The 17,929-nt window shown below is 40.4% G+C and overlaps 1 protein-coding gene and 1 non-coding gene across 4 annotated transcripts in view; both read right to left on the reverse strand.

Moving 5' to 3' along the window:
• The window catches only part of OSBPL6 (oxysterol binding protein like 6), a 212,496-nt gene that overhangs the window by 36,148 nt on the left and 158,419 nt on the right, over positions 1–17,929 (reverse strand). Inside the window, exons 9-12 of one of the 3 annotated variants that reach the window (XM_060016523.1) lie at positions 11,980–12,083; positions 11,326–11,418; positions 6,830–6,904; positions 1,248–1,413 (exon numbers count right to left, since the gene is read on the reverse strand). In XM_060016523.1, coding sequence (XP_059872506.1) covers positions 1,248–1,413; positions 6,830–6,904; positions 11,326–11,418; positions 11,980–12,083 — 438 coding nt within the window. The remainder of the gene's footprint in view (positions 1–1,247; positions 1,414–6,829; positions 6,905–11,325; positions 11,419–11,979; positions 12,084–17,929) is intronic. The other 2 variants (XM_060016524.1, XM_060016526.1) reach the window with 2 other exon arrangements.
• LOC132428812 (small nucleolar RNA SNORA79) lies at positions 833–976 on the reverse strand. Its single transcript, XR_009520206.1, has one exon. It is a non-coding gene; the product is annotated as a small nucleolar RNA SNORA79 (small nucleolar RNA).

The raw sequence follows: 17,929 nt of genomic DNA on the forward strand, positions 1-17,929 counted from the left end.
CAACATAATGTGTATCTTTCTCCAAGAGACTGAGAAGGTACTATCATAAAGCACACGCACACACGCACGCACACACACACACACACACACACACACACACACACAAACTTTCAGTGGCTGAAATTTAAATACTACAGCAATAAGGGGAGGGAGTTAATTTGGGAGCTGAGGCTCTTCTTGGTAAACACAGACAAGACTGCCCAATCCACCTACACTCCACTCTCCTGCTTCTTATTTATTATACTCTTACTCTCTGTGCCTGATGACAGCAATTGAACTTCTGCAACATGCCTATTGAAAACTTAACATCAAAAAGGAGACTCCAAGGTGGGGTGGACTTCTGCTCCCCTCAAATCTGGACTGGCCTGGGAAGCTCTGACCAGTAGAGTGCAGTGAAGGGACAGTGCTTCAGGTCCAGAGCTGGCTGCTTCCATTCCAATCCACTCCATTCTTTTGGAGCCCTGAGCTGCCATGGAGAGGGAGAAGGAGAGGGACAGAGTTGTGTGCAGCCTCCCAGCGGTCCAACCAAAGTGCTAGTGAAGACACCTTGAACAATTTAGCCCAGCTTCCAGCTGAATACTGTTGAGGGAGCCCAACCAATGCCACGTGGCACAGAAGAACTGCTTAGCTGAGCCTTCCTGAATTCCTTACCCACAAACTGTAAAGTAAAACTTATTATGTCATTTAATAAAAAAAGAGTTTCAAACAGAATGTTTCTTTTCTTTTTTTCCCTTACTAAGGCTAACTCACAAGTATGTATTAAGTGATGAAAAACAGATGTTGAGTAGTAGTGTCTGCTGACCTGCCTAGGATAATGCCTTGTTTTCCCCCTAAGTGTTTGATTCCGCAAATTTCAGAGAATAAATAGATAATCCCATTATCCTAATATTCTCTGAGTGAAGAAAATCAAATTTTAATTTATGATGACCTACAATCCTAGTGCCAGGCCTGAAGGCAATAGGAAGAACAGTCATCAAAGGTTAACACCCTTTTTGTCTTTCTGCCTTTCTGCCTTTTCTCACCCTCAATGCTACTTTCTTTACTCAGTCAAAACTGTAACCCTATGATGTGTGTTCTCCCAGGAGGCGGGCATCATATCCCACTGCATTTTGTTTATAGAACTGCAATAAATACATAAACCATTTGACCTTTCTACCATGACCACCTAAACAAGGATAAGAGAATAAATGGCAACTTCCCATCAAGAAAGAGAGCTTCTCTCAAGGGCACATTATATTTATTGTTACCTTTCTGTGCAATTAGACAAAATTCTTCTTGAAGCTTTGTATAATCCATTGAACTTTCCAGAGGGTCTGTGAGGTGGCTAGGGGGAGTCTGAAATTCAATATCTGCACAAAGGTTGGGGTTGGAGGAATGCAAGCGAACCGGGGACATGGTAGCACTGAAAGGAACCTGAAAGGGGAGGACACAAATTATTAGAGAGCAACAGCACATTGTTCCACCCTCTCTTACATAGAAAAGATCTCTTCCAGTCTCCAGAATAATAGATTCCTCTCTGAGGACACACTCGGAGACAGTACTCATTTATTTTGCAGGTGGCTGGGTAGGAAGGAGTCTCATTTCCCATAGTTGATTTAGTACTGCCACTGACTCACTGGCTTTTCACTGTCACAGGGAGAGATGATTACACAATGACAGGAAGAACAGGCACAATCCCAGATAAGCTTCAGCTCTGAACCCACAGAAACAGTGCTGGCAGAAAGCAGTCTGAACTGTGACGTAGCTGACCTTCTCTCACAAAGTCTGGGTACTCAAATCAGAGCACTTTTTATGCCTACTTCTTTCTGAGCCTGGAGCAGGAATTTACTGAACAGGTGAAAATTCAAGAGGTGCGTATACAGAAAGATTCACTTGCTCCATTGCCATTAGATAAAACATAAGTAAGTTTAATACTAAATATAATAATGGCTTAAAGGGACTCACAATTAAATTTGAAATTGATTTATCAAGATGTATTTGTAAATGAAATGTAAGTAACTGTAGTTTACCTTTGTATGTTACATAAACATGGCTTATGAACTGGCCAATATTGAAAAGCATTAAGTAAAAAAAGTCATATTCCTATAGATTTTCCCAAATGGCTAGAGGTACTTCCTTGCCCAGGCTGGATCTGGGCTAGGCTTCTGATGGGTGGAGGCAAAGCACCTTTCCGTCTCCTTCTAGAAGGTTCTACCTGACCATTACAAATGCTGTCAGCCAAACACTCTTGGAAAATGAGAATACCAATTCCTCTTATAAATCAGATTACCAGTAACCTCCCCTAATTCTTACCACACAGATATGCATTCAATTATCTTCAAGAATCAGACTCTCAGACTCCTCCACAAGCTGAATTTTGTATAAATTAAAAGATAATTCACACCCTCTACCTAAGAGAAAATATGCTGTAGGAGGAAGGAACCAATATCTTGTCTGATGTACATGTATGTCAGAACCACTTCCTTTTTTCATTGTTTTATTTAGCTTTAAACCTCATGATAGAAAAAGAGGGGAGGGAGGGACCCTGCAAGCATGTGCCTGTGCACGGAGGATACAGGGATGGAGGAGATGGAGAGACCCCAAAAATCTAGCCTGAGCTGCAGTTGGTGGGTCTGGGTGAGGGCAGTTAAGACTGGAGAGGGTCCTTAGGATGTAGCTTTGTCTTGGCAAGGAGTTATTTATCTCAAAAGATATCCAAGGCTTACTGGGAAAGAAAGTGGGCATGAAGCTTTCTCCCCAGTTCTGCTAAGCTAAGCATGTTAATATATGATCTGTGAAGAATCTGGTATCTGGAGTCATCAAAGTAACTCTTCCTCATCCCCCATGGGGACCTTGGCTACACTGGGCTGGGAGGTGTCAACAGCTTGTTTATCTCATCAGGATCTGAATTCCTGGCTATTCCAGAGAAGAGACACAAAAGTGGCAGATAAGCCATTTGAGAAAATGGAGTCCTTGGGTTCAGTAGTTTGCTGGAATCCTATCCAGGCAACTTTGTGACAGTAATGACTGAGGTTTTTTAGAATATCCATAAGGGAATGGGGTTTATGTGAAAGAATATTTAAAGACAGATAAAGAAAATTTCTGTCCTTGCCTGTGGTGATGCTAAATCTAGAAAGGGCAGTCAGCCCAAGGCCCTCTAGGAGGGACAGAGAGAATCCATGGAAAGGTTGGTGATGAGAAGGTCATGGGCAGAGACTGTGACTTGAGGAAATGGATAGACCAAGGAGTTTGCAGATTTAAGGATATGGTTTCAGGATGCAATGAACTAGAAGAGCATTTGAGAAAAAGGAATGTGCATGTTCGGTGGTGGGGAATGAAATGTGTTGAGGATCAACAAAAGGGTTTTATCTGCACTCAGGTGCCCTCAACGCTCCAAGGAGGGGCATGGCGTAGGAGAGGGGTCTCCTCCCTTGAGTGGATAGGGAGGCTGGGGGAGCAGTAGTGATGGGAGGCCAGGGTGTAGTGGAGGCCCAGAGAGTCCAGTGAGGACCCAGACTTGTTCCTGAGATAATGGGCTCTTTATTAAAAGTTGGAATCAGACACTGAGAAGAAAAACATGTTACAAATTTATATTTTGAACATAATGGAAGTTTAAATTGGCAATTAAAATGGTAAAAATGATTTTGCATATAACCCACAGGGAAAGGGACTTGGAATGCTCTATTCAAACTGCAGTCAAACAGTTCCCTGGGACACTGAAAACTAATATTTATATACTTCTGACTGAAAATGTTTACATTGATTTTTTTTTTTTTTGGTTAAAATAAGTATGTGGAATGGATCATTTTAATTGAAAAATTCATGAAATGAAATTGAAAATACAAATTGAGATGTATTAATCTAACTCTAACTGAATATCTCTTCAGCCTGGGGGCTTATTTACTCAGTTTTTTATTCATCAATGTGAGTATTATGGGATTTGAAAATTTAAACGGTAACTAGGTTCTCTGTCAGTGATGACTGGAGTGGGGCTGTCTACAGCTCTCAATGTTTGTATGTGAGAAACCTCAATGCTGGAAATGCAACTTCACATCCTCCTTAGGAAAGAAATCCAAGGCTTCCTTGAAATCCTGTGACAGGGAGGAAGCCTGATCCTGGAATATTCTGGTACCAGTAACTGCAGTTTGGAAGGGGGCTGTTAGGAGACGCTTTTATCACCTGTCTATAAAGAAGCCAAAAGAGAAACAGAACAGTGGACTGGCACTGAAATTTAGCAGCGGTAAACATGAACAAAAAAGAGAACACACAACAGCAAGTCTAAGGAAGATATTGAGCATACACAACTCACGGAGCCAATATGAAAAGTCACCTGCTACTGGTACTCTGCATCACACGTACAGGGATGCTAGTGTGGGGTACTGATTGCACTGGGACTCTTGGGGTCTTTCCATGGGGAGGGGCCAGTGTTTCTCCTTTCCAACCCCCTATTCTGTTGGGCCTGCCTGATGGTGCAAGTGGACCATTATGGATGCTAGTGCTAAGAATCAACAAGACTAAATCTCTGGAACATCCTGGGTGTACTTGTGTTTGGGAGCAATCTCAGCTGCCCTACACACCTAAGTGGGCAAGGAGAACAAGTAGCTGGAGTCATTTGGAAGAATTCCAGACAAAAGGCAACTAGCAGGACAGGACAGACTCCAAATGTGTGGGCTAACTTTACTGTTGGCAAGAGGAAAGGCAGGGAATTAAGGGGAACCACTGCACTAAAAGAAACAGGAGGGCTGAGTCACCAGCAACAGGTCACTGCGATGTGGGCAAGGGGGCTGAGGGAGCCAGCGGAAGGTCCTGCTAGATGTTGTCCTGCGCTGGTATGGAGTTAAAAGCTATAGATCCTAGAGGGTTTAGGGTAACCACTCCCTCTAGTTATTCCTGAATACATGACTAAATGCTGCCAGCTTCATTCATTAGATGCTCTAAGTTATTCTTAACCTCTGTGGTCACAGCTACCCTGGAGGAGGTGAGCATTAATACCTCCATCTTTCAAAAGCTTTTTCTCTTGTACTCCCAACTAAAAAAAAAAAAAAATCAACCTATTCAAATAGGTTCTAATCTCAGTTTTATTATATTCACTATATTTATCTGCAATCAAAAAATGAACACAGTAGAAACACAATCACTTCCCTGCATGCCATCTTAGAAGTACATTATTTAAGGAAACATTTGTATTTTCATAAAATGACTGACCCTCCCTTTCCAGACTGAGATATTGTTCTCTCTCTAATAATCATTTGGATTTCTGAATTTTGTAAATGAAAGGTTACACTTAAGAATTTAAAAATTGACTTTACATGAATTTATTGTCAGAATCTGTTACCATGTCAGTATGAGACACTTTTTTCATCTGTATTTGAATACATGCATAAGATAGACATTAACCATGAAATCAATTTCAAAAATTTGTTTGTTCAAGTGTTCACAAAACTGTGAGTTTAAGAGTCAGTCCCTGGGGCTTCCCTGGTGGCGCAGTGGTTAAGAGTCCGCCTGCCAATGCAGGGGACGCGGGTTCATGCCCAAGTCCGGGAAGATCCCACATGCCACGGAGCAGCTGGGCCCGTGAGCCATGGCCGCTGAGCCTGCGTGTCCGGAGCCTGTGCTCCGCAACGGGAGAGGCCACAACAGTGAGAGGTCTGCGTACCGCAAAAAAAAAAGAGTCAGTCCGTAATAAATTCCATGTCACTTGTTCATTTCATAATCAAAATTATTTCTGTCTCTCAAACAAACCAGCTGAGTACCCAGATATAAATCAAGAGTCAGTCATGAGTTATAAAGTAGAAAACCAACAATCCATACACCAGTATCCATTCTCCTACAATGCAACCAAAATCTTTTCATATTTTTCAGCAATTCTAGTCTTAAAATACATTCCACCAGCAGCAAGAGCAACACTATGATAATTCAGGAAATCTTACGTAATAGCCAAAAAATTAATGTTTGCCATGAACTCAGTATTCTGTATATAAAAAGTTGATAGGATGTCATGATTAAACAAATATTATGATTTCTTTTTATCCAGCATAAGGTTCTTGGTTTACATATTCTATTTTATATTCCACGTGGCAGTTCACTATTCTAAGCACCTTCTTTTCAATTTTAAGTTATTTGCCTTATATATCTCAATATTCCCTCTATCCTCCTAACATCCACCCTATCTTCTCTTTAAAAAAAAAAAGCCAAACCAACATCTAGATGTGAATTAAACACCATTTAACTCTGTGGTTCTCTCCTTTCCACACTATATTTTCTGATTTCCAGCTGAATATTCTTTCCAGAAAACAACTTTCCTTTGCTAAGTGTAAGTTTGGGTAGCTGCTGAGAGATGATATCAAAATTCACCTTTTCTCACCCTCTCATTTCTTTATTCTCACATCCTTTTCAAACAGTCACATTGCTACCAAAAAAGCACAATTTACATCTGTAGTAACATGGCTTTTCTTAGAAAAACAGAAATCAGTTAGCAACGGTTCCAATATCAGTATGGCAAAAAAAACAAATAAAAAACCAAAAAGAAAAACCCCCAAACCCACACCGTTTCAGGAAATCGCCCACACACTCCGTTTTGCATCCTTGAATTTAAACTGTTTCTCACACCGAGAGTAGAAGTAGAGATCTGGATCCCATGATAGTTTTCCATTGCAAACCCAAACACCTGTGTGCGAGGCAGGCAGTGCAAAGACAGCCAGAGAACATGCGAGGACCCCGCCAACACAGGAGAGGGCTGTGCTTGATGCCATCCCACACGAGTGGCACCATTAGAACGCGGGGCAGGGTGACACTAGTACACAGTTTCTCATTCTCATTAAACATCCACTTGAGATTGAAATCCACTCACTGTTGTAGCCACTGCTGCTGCTAGCCTCTGCCGGCGCCGAGTTGTGCTGAACTGGCCCTTCGAAGATGGCCCTTCCTGACAGTGAATGAGAGAAGAGGAGGGAGGAGAAAACATGGGATGGGGGAGGGAGAAGACAGGATATGGGAGGATGAAAGATAATCAGACAAGGGAGAGGGAGAATTTTTAACTGAAAGTTGACTTTTGCTAAATCTTAGCATTGAAAATAGCTTGGAGGGGCATTCATACTGTGAGAAAAGTTTATTGTTCTCATGGTAGAACACCCAAACACTTAAATCTATTTGCTGAATATAACCCCTACCCCAAAAGGAGATGGAAAGTTATGAAGTGATGAAGAGCTTACGATTTCAAGGTAAAATAAATGTACGTCGTTTTATTCATGCAATGTCATGTTCTACGAAGCCAAAAGGCATTCAGTAGATTGAAGCAAAAAAAAAAAAAAAATGAGTTCAGGGAAAAGTGACTAAATAAATAATGTGCAAAGGCTAAAGTAAACAGGTTGTAATGAGAGCCTCCTGTTGGTCAGGAAGAATTTTTTGTTTCTTGCTGGGAGGAAAAAGTAAGGGGAAGGATACCAGGAATCCTCAACTCCCTATGTTTTCTCCTACTATAAAGGTCTCTGGGATTCAATATTAAGAATTATATTGATTTTTGGGTTGAAAAATTTTCCAAGGAGGAAGCCAGTCCCCATAATATAGGAAAGTAATCTCAATGTCCTCAGTGTGCTGGGATAACACCTATAAAAATTGGCTATGAAAATCTGAAAGTATAGGCTTCATTTAGTGATGTGCAACTATGCATAAACCAGTAGAAGAATCTTAGAGCTTGCTTTCTTTCCTTCTTTCTTTTCTTTCTTCTCTTTTTGGTGGACACGATAAAGGGTAATAACACTGCTTTCTAATCAACTCAGCTTTGCTGCATTTGACAGACCCTGACTCTTCAAGGTTGTGAGCAATAAATTCAGTTCTAATTAGCTGAAATGTTCTCAGAGTCACCTAACAGTCAGACTGAGAAAAAAACCAGCATGGCTGTGTTAGTGTTTTTGGAATAACAGAAAAATATTTTAAATTCTTATATCTCCAATTCTCTTTAATTTTGCAAATTATATTCACATTTCTCTCAATCGTCATAAATTTTCTGTGTACGTATATGTATGTTTATTAAACACAAACACACACACATAATCTGCTCTAGACAAAACATTTCCTATACAAAATTCCTTTATGCCTACTGTAATAAAAAAAAAAGGAGAAAGAATATATTTTTACTCTTCAGTGTAATTTGAGCATCTGTGAGATCTAGGATAGCTGCACATGAATGACATAAGATCATTTATCTGCTACCTCATACCTCCTACTATTCCTGATTCTCTGCAATATCTACGGATCTAGTATTTAATGCATGCTATTAGCAACACAGGAAATGTAACAGCAATCTCTTCTACAGCAACCCTTATAAAATCATTCTCTTCTTGCCCTCCTCCACCTCATTTAAAACACAACCAAACTGTTTTACTGCATGATGATGATACTGAGATTTTTATGAGAATGAGAAATTTGAGCTTTGGGACACAGGAAGTATTTTTTCTAAAAGGTAATTCCACAGAGACGTCTAGGACAACTATTGCCTCCAATGAATTACACAATGGATTCTTGAGCTAGCTTCCCAGTGGCTTCACGGAGAAATATGGTCCAAATTTTAACATTCACATTCACATCGACAGTACAATCTAACTTACCTAAGAATAAGCAATCAAACATCCAGTATAACATGTTCTTCATTTTTACTTTCCTAAGGTCAATTTTTTAAATGACCTATTTTATAATTATTTCAAAAATTACAACTACTACAGAACGCTGCATACAAACTTCAGTAAAACAAGATCCATGACAACAATAGCAGGAACAATAACCACCACCACCACCAGGCAGTCTAGGTTCCTGCATAAATGTCTGGTGGACTAGAAGTTGATGATAGAGGGGATGAAAAATGAGCCACTCACTACAAAAAATCTCTCAAGTTGGCCACAACAATGAAGAAAGTCGTTCAAGTAGTGAGATGATTAAGGGCTCAAAACAACTACCTGGTATCATGAGATGGGATTCTGATGGTCAAGAAACATTTAAAACAGGAGGGAAAAACCTGTGTATTAGGGTGGGAGAAAGTGGTGGGTATGTTTAATCCACTACAGTAAAAATAAATGCTATGACTTTCTGTAGGTAAAATACTGATGAGTAATGACAGTCATATTAGTCATAGTCATCCCTGGCTGATGTTAAGATTCCCCAGTCAGGTGTGCATGGTGAAGAAACTTCCAAGTAACTTCTCAGTGATAGAGAATGAGCATCCTGAGGGATCCTGGAAGGCCCGTTGGTTTGGGTGAGCAGAAAATGTCTAGGGATGGTACCAAATTCTGCAGCATTCACCCTACGATCCTTTGTTTTACCAGATCAAGTGGAAGTGAGGTTTCTCTTGGAAGGATTGATAGCTTACCGCCACCTCTCAGTCTATTTATTTCCACTGGAGTTGGAGCTAAATCTACTTTCGAAAGTTTAACGTTTTCTTTGAGTATGGGATGAGATGGTTTCAATTTCCCCCCAAAATAATTAAACTAGAATCACAAGGGCCATTTTGTTACTCTTTGGCAAAACAGAAACAAGGCAAAAGAGCATAAATGAAAATTTAAGAACAAACCACCCCAAAATGTGACAGGAATATGAAATGGAGAATATTCTCCTGCTTTTTGAACAACTTCTTTTGATGACTCAGAAAAAAATCTCCATAAACTCTCCACACATTGAAAAGCACAGCCTGTGAATAGGAGGGCTATACAGAATTACACTCTGTTTCCTCCAGAAAACACTGAGTGATATGGGGACCATGGTGGGCCTCGTAACCACAGTAGGACAGCCAGTGGCATTGCACTCATACACGTTGAGAACCAACCTATTGCAGACCACAACTGTGAATGGGAATTTGTTCAGTGGGATACCTCATAAAAACAAGATTGAAATGCTATCTATCCACAAATGTGTATGTTCTTATGATGCTGGCCTTCTTCAATTATTTTATTTATAATTAAGGTTCTTTTTTCCTGGCTATGATAACCATAGATACCATGTTTAAAAAACAACAACAACAACAAAAAACGACCACCACAAAACTAGACAATCATATGCTCAAAAGCAATTTTAGGCAATTTTCTTGTGAAGTCATTTGGCACATTTGTCTCTATAGTATTAATTTTCTGAAAAGAAGGGAAAACGCACAGAAACATACTGAACAAAAGACCACAGAAAATTGTGTTCATAGAATATGGACATTCTAACAAAAAAACACACCGATCATTAGTGCTTGTGAAAATTTATTTTCAAATATATCAGATTAGCAAGCAAAGCAACAAAGAGTTTGTTATTCATACATTCAGAATTAAAACACAAAGAATGTTATCAATAAAACTAGAATTAAGGAAGAATTATTGTACTTATTTAAAAGACTGAAGAATTCTAAAAGGCAGTCCCTTTTACCTCTGTGTTAGAATATAGATTGATTTTAGTGCAATAAAAAGAAAAACAAAATCATAAGTCTAATTTTGATTGTGCAGGGCAAGAGTCCTTTATAATATATAGCTAGAATTGGAGTAGCAGAAATTCAAGCTCAAAGCTCTGAAAGTAACATGAATTTTGACGTAAGAGATTTTAGGCATTTGCCATATTTTGTATCACTGCCATGCAATGACATAAAAGGATCTTACTTTAAAAATTTTAAACTATTCATTTCAACTAAATAACTTATTTACAATGAGTTTCAAGTAAATTTATCACAAGCCATGAAGACTTTAGTTCAAATTTTAAAAGTGAATGTTGATGGCCAATAATATTTTTGTAGAATCATAGCATTTTAGAGTTGAAAAGGAATTCAGAGATCATCAAGTAAACTCGATCACTTTACCCAGGGGTTAATGGAAGCCCCGAAACTTTAACAGAAATGCATGAGATTATACTGCCAGGAAATCACAGTGATTAGATTAGAACCCAGGTTTGTTACTTTCTAACCTATTGCAGTCCTCATCTCATTTATTGATAGATACAAGTTTGGACAGGGTTAACACATAAAAGCCTCTTTTAAGATCTAGTATATATAAGCGAATTTTCATTACAACCCATTTGATTTTCAGTCTAGATTTTTAAGGTGACTTTTTGTTAAAATATGTTTTAATGGTTCCAAGGCCATAATTGAGGATGAAAATGCCACTTTACAGCCATATTACATAATTTTAGCCTTAAATTCTTTTTACTTATGCCAGAATAAGAATAGATTTCTCACTACTTTAGATAATATAACTCAGTCTGAAAAGCACTAGCTTTAAAGCAGTTAAAAGCTGCTTTAAACTTTTCAACTTCTATGAATTGATACATACAGACTAATATTTTAAAATATATATATAAGTATAAATGAAGGAAAAGTAAAGTCTGTACCTGCAGTTGTATTTTTGTATCTTTGCTGACACTTTTTGTTCTCCATCGTCTTGTGACCCGCTTGTCTTTCTTTGAAATATCTACACAGTTAGCCTACATTACACAAATAGTTAAAAGCAACAAAGCATTATTAAGTTAACACAGATGATACAGGTATAGACAAAGAGAGCACAGCAAGTTAGTACAGAATCATTGTTAGACACCTAAAGCAAACCAGCCAGGAGATAAAGGTATATCTGATGCACAGTGGGCATTAAAAGCAGAGATAAAAACTTAACCATAAAACATATTTTTCTGCTACACCAAATGAAAACAGGATTAGCGTTTTTGCTACATGAAAAGACAGTAATAATTCTGAGAGTATCTAAGTTATGTCTTCATAACTATCATTTCTAATGCAACACAAAAATGAAAGAATGATTCAGATATTTACTTCTTCCAGTTAGTTTGTATTTAAATGTAAAACATTTCAAAACATATATCTTAACAATGACACCAAGATTCAAAAGTATTAAGAATAAATCCAGAATATAAACCAATCCTTATTGTAGTTATTTCCCTTTAAATGTTACCTTGTATATTCATAGAACAATCCAGTAAAAATTCTGAGTGAATATCTTAAGGTCCTTTGACCAACAGCAGTAAAATGTTTACCTGCATGTCAGTAAAGTTAGGCGCTGACTGAGTTCTCTGAAGTATTTCCAAATTCTGCAGGAGTTTGCTAAGTTCCACAAGGTTTGACTGGCAGTGTGCAAGGTCTAATACAAATCAGAAATTAAAATATGTTACAACTGGGCAGGGAGTGGTGGTGATGATAATAAAAGGCACTCTATCCAAATTATGGCAAATATGATGAGGCAGATCTATGTTTATAGAATGATGATACTGGCAAATGAAAGAAAACAGAACTGGTCTCTGGTTTAGAACCATACAACCGCTGATTATTTATTGGATGACCTCAAAACCCACTCTTACAAATGCACAGTTATTAGTGTAGAAAGCCATTAAAATCCCAGTGAAATTGGGTGTGCTCATTTTCTTGCTGAGGTGGGCTTTGTCACATCAGAAGCACACTCAAGGGAACTTCAGCAGTTGTACAGTTCTGTTGTTAGGAATGTGTCTACCTGCTCTGAAGGTCTTCATATAGGACTCAGAATCTCTGCACACTCTACAGAGAGCAGGGCAGCAGCAATACATTGGGGGCCAGGTCCCACCCAGGTCCCATCTCTCAGCAGCATCTGCCCTAGGGTGGAGCCCTAGGTGAGCTGTTCAAGTGCTGTTGTGGTTCTTCCAGGGAACTCTTGGCCATCAGTGGCCTTTAAATTCCTCAAGAAAGGAAATCACCCAACGCAGGTGACGGAAGAGAGTACTGAGGGGGCTAGGACCCTTCCACCACCCCCTCCCCATTTCAGGGGAGGCAGCACCATTGTACTCCTCCCACGCGCCCCACGAAGAAAATAAAGTGAGTGACTTGGAAGGGTAGGAAATACCGAAGATAAACGGGAAGGAATGAGGGAGAAAATTAGTACAAAGAAAGAAGGCAGGGGTTAGAAGGAAGAGGAGAAAGGAGTTGGCTAGAAGAGATCTATTTTTTTTTTTGGTACACAGGCCTCTAACTGTTGTGGCCTCTCCCATTGCGGAGCACAGGCTCTGGACACGCAGGCTCAGCGGCCATAGCTCACGGGCCCAGCCGCACCGCGGCATGTGGGATCTTCCCGGAACAGGGCACGAACCCGTGTCCCCTGCATCAGCAAGCGGACTCTCAACCACTGTGCCACCAGGGAAGCCCAAGAGACCTACATTTTAACTTGCCTTTTAAAGAACAAAACGACATCACAAGCACCATGCTGGTACGGACATTATCTAACACTACCTATCCATTAAAGCTTCTATCCAGTAAATATTACATTAATTCTCCTAAATAACTGTGATTATTCTACACAAATGGTGTACGTAAGTAGCGTAGAGATATAGAAATGAGGCTTAAAATCCTTTCTAACAGAATGGAAAGAGAACTTGGTGAATGAATTCGATTCAAGGCAAAAGGATCCAAAACTAAGGGTCGGGAGACACTGATTTACTTTACACTTCTCAGCTGCAGTTTTCTTACCTGTCAAGTGGTGACGGTACTATTTACTCTCTTACCTTCCTAATGAAAGTAGCAACTGAGATGGGAGGTGAGAAAATTCTATGAAAACCAGAAATGGTCTTTATGGAGCATTAACTGCACTATGTTTAATCATTCTTCTAGGGCCTTAACTTGGAACAAGCACACCATTCCTTGACACTTCTATCATGGAAGAAATGAAACCCCTGGCAGAATTTTGCTCCTTGCTTAAGTGTCTGGTTGTATGTAAGGATTATAAGGACTTGCCCAAGACAATAAAAATACCTTTAAAAAGAAATCTCTAGAATTACATTAAATTAGATCTAATTTTAGAATCTGGGAAAAAGGAAATATTATGCCAAGAAAGGACTGTTGAGACAGTTTATAACAGTAAAAAATTTAAAACTTAAATATCTAGCAGTTTACTTACTTTCTCATCTTCCCTACCTTGTTCTAAAAAGAACTCTACTCAATATTCTGTAATAACCTACATGAGAAAAGAATCTGAAAAAAGAATAGATATATGTATATGTATAACTGAATCATTTTACTGTACGCCTGAAACTGACACAGCATTGTAAATCAACTATATTCCAAAATAAAATTTAAAATTAAATAAAATAAAAAGAAACATCCAATTGAAGAATAGTTAAATAAATTAAGGTATATCCAAAGTTATCCATTTACTATTTCATTTAGGAATCACTGACTTGGAAGACACTATGCACCCAGCACAGTTCTAAGCACAGGGAATATAGCAATAAAATAAGATTCATGGAATTTACATTCTGGTTTAAAGAAAATGTACACAATAAATAATCTGTACATTGAACTATTACATACCATTTTAGTGATGGCATATACTGGTACATAAGGATGGCATATAAAATACTAATTTATGGGGCTTCCCTGGTGGTGCAGTGGTTGAGAATCTGCCTGCCGATGCAGGGGACCCGGGTTCGTGCCCCGGTTTGGGAGGATCCCACATGCCGCGGAGCGGCTGGGCCTGTGAGCCATGGCCCCTGAGCCTGCGCGACCGGAGCCTGTGCTCTGCAGCAGGAGAGGCCACAGCGGTGAGAAGCCCGCGTACCGCAAAAAAAAAAAAACAAAACAGAAAAACTAATTTAATATTTTGTTTCTATGGGAAAAAATGCTCTCCAAGCACCAAGAAATTCCCTTACATACTTGAGATCTGGACTGACGGAAGTCCAGACCTATGAATAGCTAACCTCTTTAAGTACTGGAACTATAAATGTGCTATGTTATGGGTTCAAGAAGATGTTACTTGATGAACTTCTGAAATGCAACCAACCTCAATATTGCGATGCTATGAAATGATCAAAATAGACCACCCCCCCAAAAAAAAGTGCTGTGGTAGTTCAGGAAAGGGACAGTTACTGTGGTTTGAGGTCGTCAGAGTAGACTTATAAGAGCCAGTAAAACCTTTTGTGGGTCTGGAGGATTGATAAAAAGGCTTCAGCAAAACAGGAAGGTGGAGGAGGGCAGAGAGGGCACTGGTTGGGAAGACAGCCTGTGCAAAGGCATGGAGGCAGGAACATGCAAGCACGTTTAGGAAATAGCAAATAAGTTTAATTAGGCCTATGGAAGGCAAGGTTGAAAGGGTAGGCAGGGCCAGAAAGCTGAAAGCTGGATGTTAAACCCTGGGCTAAGTAGTTTGGACTAAAGCCCAAGAGCTCACGGAGAACCACCTGAAGAGATTTTTGCAAAAAGTTATTTTATGAAATAGTGGTCTTGAGGGACTATTATATGTAGTGAACAAAGAAAGAATGGCTTTGGGATTAGTCAAATGTGGGTTGGCTGGAGTCCCAGCCTCTCTATCGGGGCAGCTGTGTAATCTTGGGCAGGCTCCTTAACCTCCGTGCATTTCACTTTCCTCATCTGTGAAGCAGGGACAGTAGCAATACCTACGTCTCATAGCTGAGGGCAACGGGATAACGGCTGCTAAGTGCCGGCACTGGATGCAAACATGTCCAAACACAGTAATTTCCCAGGAGCCTCTGAGAGCGACGGAGCCACAGAGCAAGAGACTGAGGGTGCGGGTACCAGTCAGAGACTGGGCAAAGGGTGAGCCTGAGTTAGGACAGCAGAAATGGAATTCCAGAGGAAGGGTAGATGAGGGGGAGGGGAGATGGGGGAAGTTTGCAAAGAAATAACAGAACTCAGTTTCAGCTGGATGAACAGGGTGGGTGAGTCAGAGATGACAGAGGTTTCAGGAGTGGTTATGAGAGCAGCACTGACAAAAACAGGGGAGCCCAGGAACTGGGACCATTTCCACAGAGGAGACAGAGAATTTGGTTTTAGACAGGCTGAGGAGAAGGCGTGACCGAGTGTACAGGCAGAGAGAGTCCACAGCAAGGGAGGGGGTGGGAATGTAGCACGGGCTGGATACAGAGGTCTGAAATTTAAAGAGAGTTTTCAGCCCTTTTGAGAGAAATATGGTGCAGTGATTAAGAGCACATGCTCTGGAGTCAGACTGCCTGAGTTTGAATCCCAGCTCCACCATTACTAGCTGTGTGAACTGGGTCCAAGTGAGTTAACTTCTCTGTACCTAAGTTTTCTCATCTAGTGGAGTAAAGTGGAGTTGAGAGGATTAAATGAGCTGACGCACTTATAACACCTAGAACAGTGCCTGTGGCACCCCATACCTATCAGCTGCCGCCACTACTACTACCATCATCAAAACAGAGACTGCAAGGCTCCCCTGGTGGTGCAGTGGTTGGGAGCCCACCTGCCAATGCAGGGGACGCGGGTTCGTGCCCCAGTCCGGGAAGATCCCACGTGCTGCGGAGTGGCTGGGCCCGTGAGCCATGGCCACTGAGCCTGCGCGTCCGGAGCCCGTGCTCTGCAACAGGAGAGGCCACAACAGTGAGAGGCCCGCGTACAGCAAAAAAAACCCCAAAAAAACAAAAACAAAAAAAGCCCAGAGACTGCAGTTGAAACTAGAAGCATGCCTGTCATCTCCAAAGCACAGAGCACAGTCGTTAGGATCAAGTTGGCCTGGGTTAGCCCTTCAGCTCTGTCAAGTACTTGCTGTGTAACTTGGACAAGTTACTTCATCTCTCTGAGCTGTAGTTTCTCTACCTATAAAAATATGGTTCAAAAGTCCTGCTTGGTACTATTGTGAAAATCTATAAAATACCACATATGTAAAGTGCTTAGTTCAGTGCCTGGCCCATAGGAGCACTCAACAAGCTATAGTTACTATTATTGAAGCTAAAAGCAGAATACTTTATCTTGATCATCCCTGCAACCAAGGTTGGCCAGAGGAGAATCCCAATGAAACAGAGAAGAAGCAGCTGGAAAAAAAGGAAAACTTCACGGGGCCTAAAAGAGGAGGCTCATTAAAGAAGGTCTTGCAGGGCGGGCCAGAGGATGAGGCTTGAGAACAAAGCAGAAAGCAGATGGTGTCCTGCTGCCAAGAATGCTTCTTCTATAGAGCAAAAAGGGCAAAGTCAAATTATGGGAGAGAAGCTGAAGTCTATGGGTAGGAATGACTGAAGTGGGAAAGGCTGAGGTTGTTCTCAAGACAGGAGATCATTACTACACTAAATCCTGAAAGAGAACAGAATGGCAGGATGAGGACACAGGTAGAGAGATCAGGATGGGGGGAAGCAGGGTCACCCCCGAGACTGGAGAGAGGGCACAGGGATGGGCCACAGAGTATCTAAAGCATACAGGGAGACAAAGACATCCCCCCACCAGCCAGGGGCTTCTTGGCATCAAGGTCAATGTCAATTTATTTTGGTCACATGAATGGACTTTGTCCCAGTAGACAGTCTCAATCTTTTCAGCAATGTCGGTGGCCAGGTTAAACTCCAAAAGCGTGTGCAAAGTGGCAGAAATTAGAGGAGAGGCTGACTGTCTAGAACCGCCGCAGAGGCAAGCCTGCAGTGTCTAGGACAGTGAGGTCAGCTTCTTCCCCAACCTGAAGTTCATAAAGGCAAAGTAATGTCTGTGTGTTTTGTGAATATACTCAAGTAAAACCCTTTTAATGGAATGTTAGCTGGACACACTTTATGAATATAACATCCCCCTTAAAGCCATATTTTCACATAAAGATTAAGTTTGGAATGTGGAGAGGGCTAATAAAAATGCTGCAGACTTTGAGTTCACACATGTGTAAAGCAAAAAAAAAAAAAAAAAAAAAAAAGAATTGGTTGGGGCATGAACACAGGTCGCCAAATCTCAATTTTTCTAAGTGAGGACATAAAATAACGTAACATCTCCTTTCACCATAACTTCATAAAAGAAAAAAATTTAATATCAAAAAACTTAGGCCCAACATCATCTCAAGATAATTAAATCAATTTAGATATATTAAATACTTGTTATGTTGTTTTTGTGTTGTTTTGTTTTGTTCATTTTTGAAGGTCAAATGAAAGCTGTCTCACAGACTGGAAATGGTCTGTGGATCCAGTTTGGACCAACGTGCTAAGGCTCATTTCAAGGAAGGAGAAAGTTTCTGCAGATTAAGAG

Source organism: Delphinus delphis, chromosome 7 (assembly GCF_949987515.2).
Source record: "Delphinus delphis chromosome 7, mDelDel1.2, whole genome shotgun sequence".
Lineage (NCBI taxonomy): Eukaryota > Metazoa > Chordata > Mammalia > Artiodactyla > Delphinidae > Delphinus > Delphinus delphis.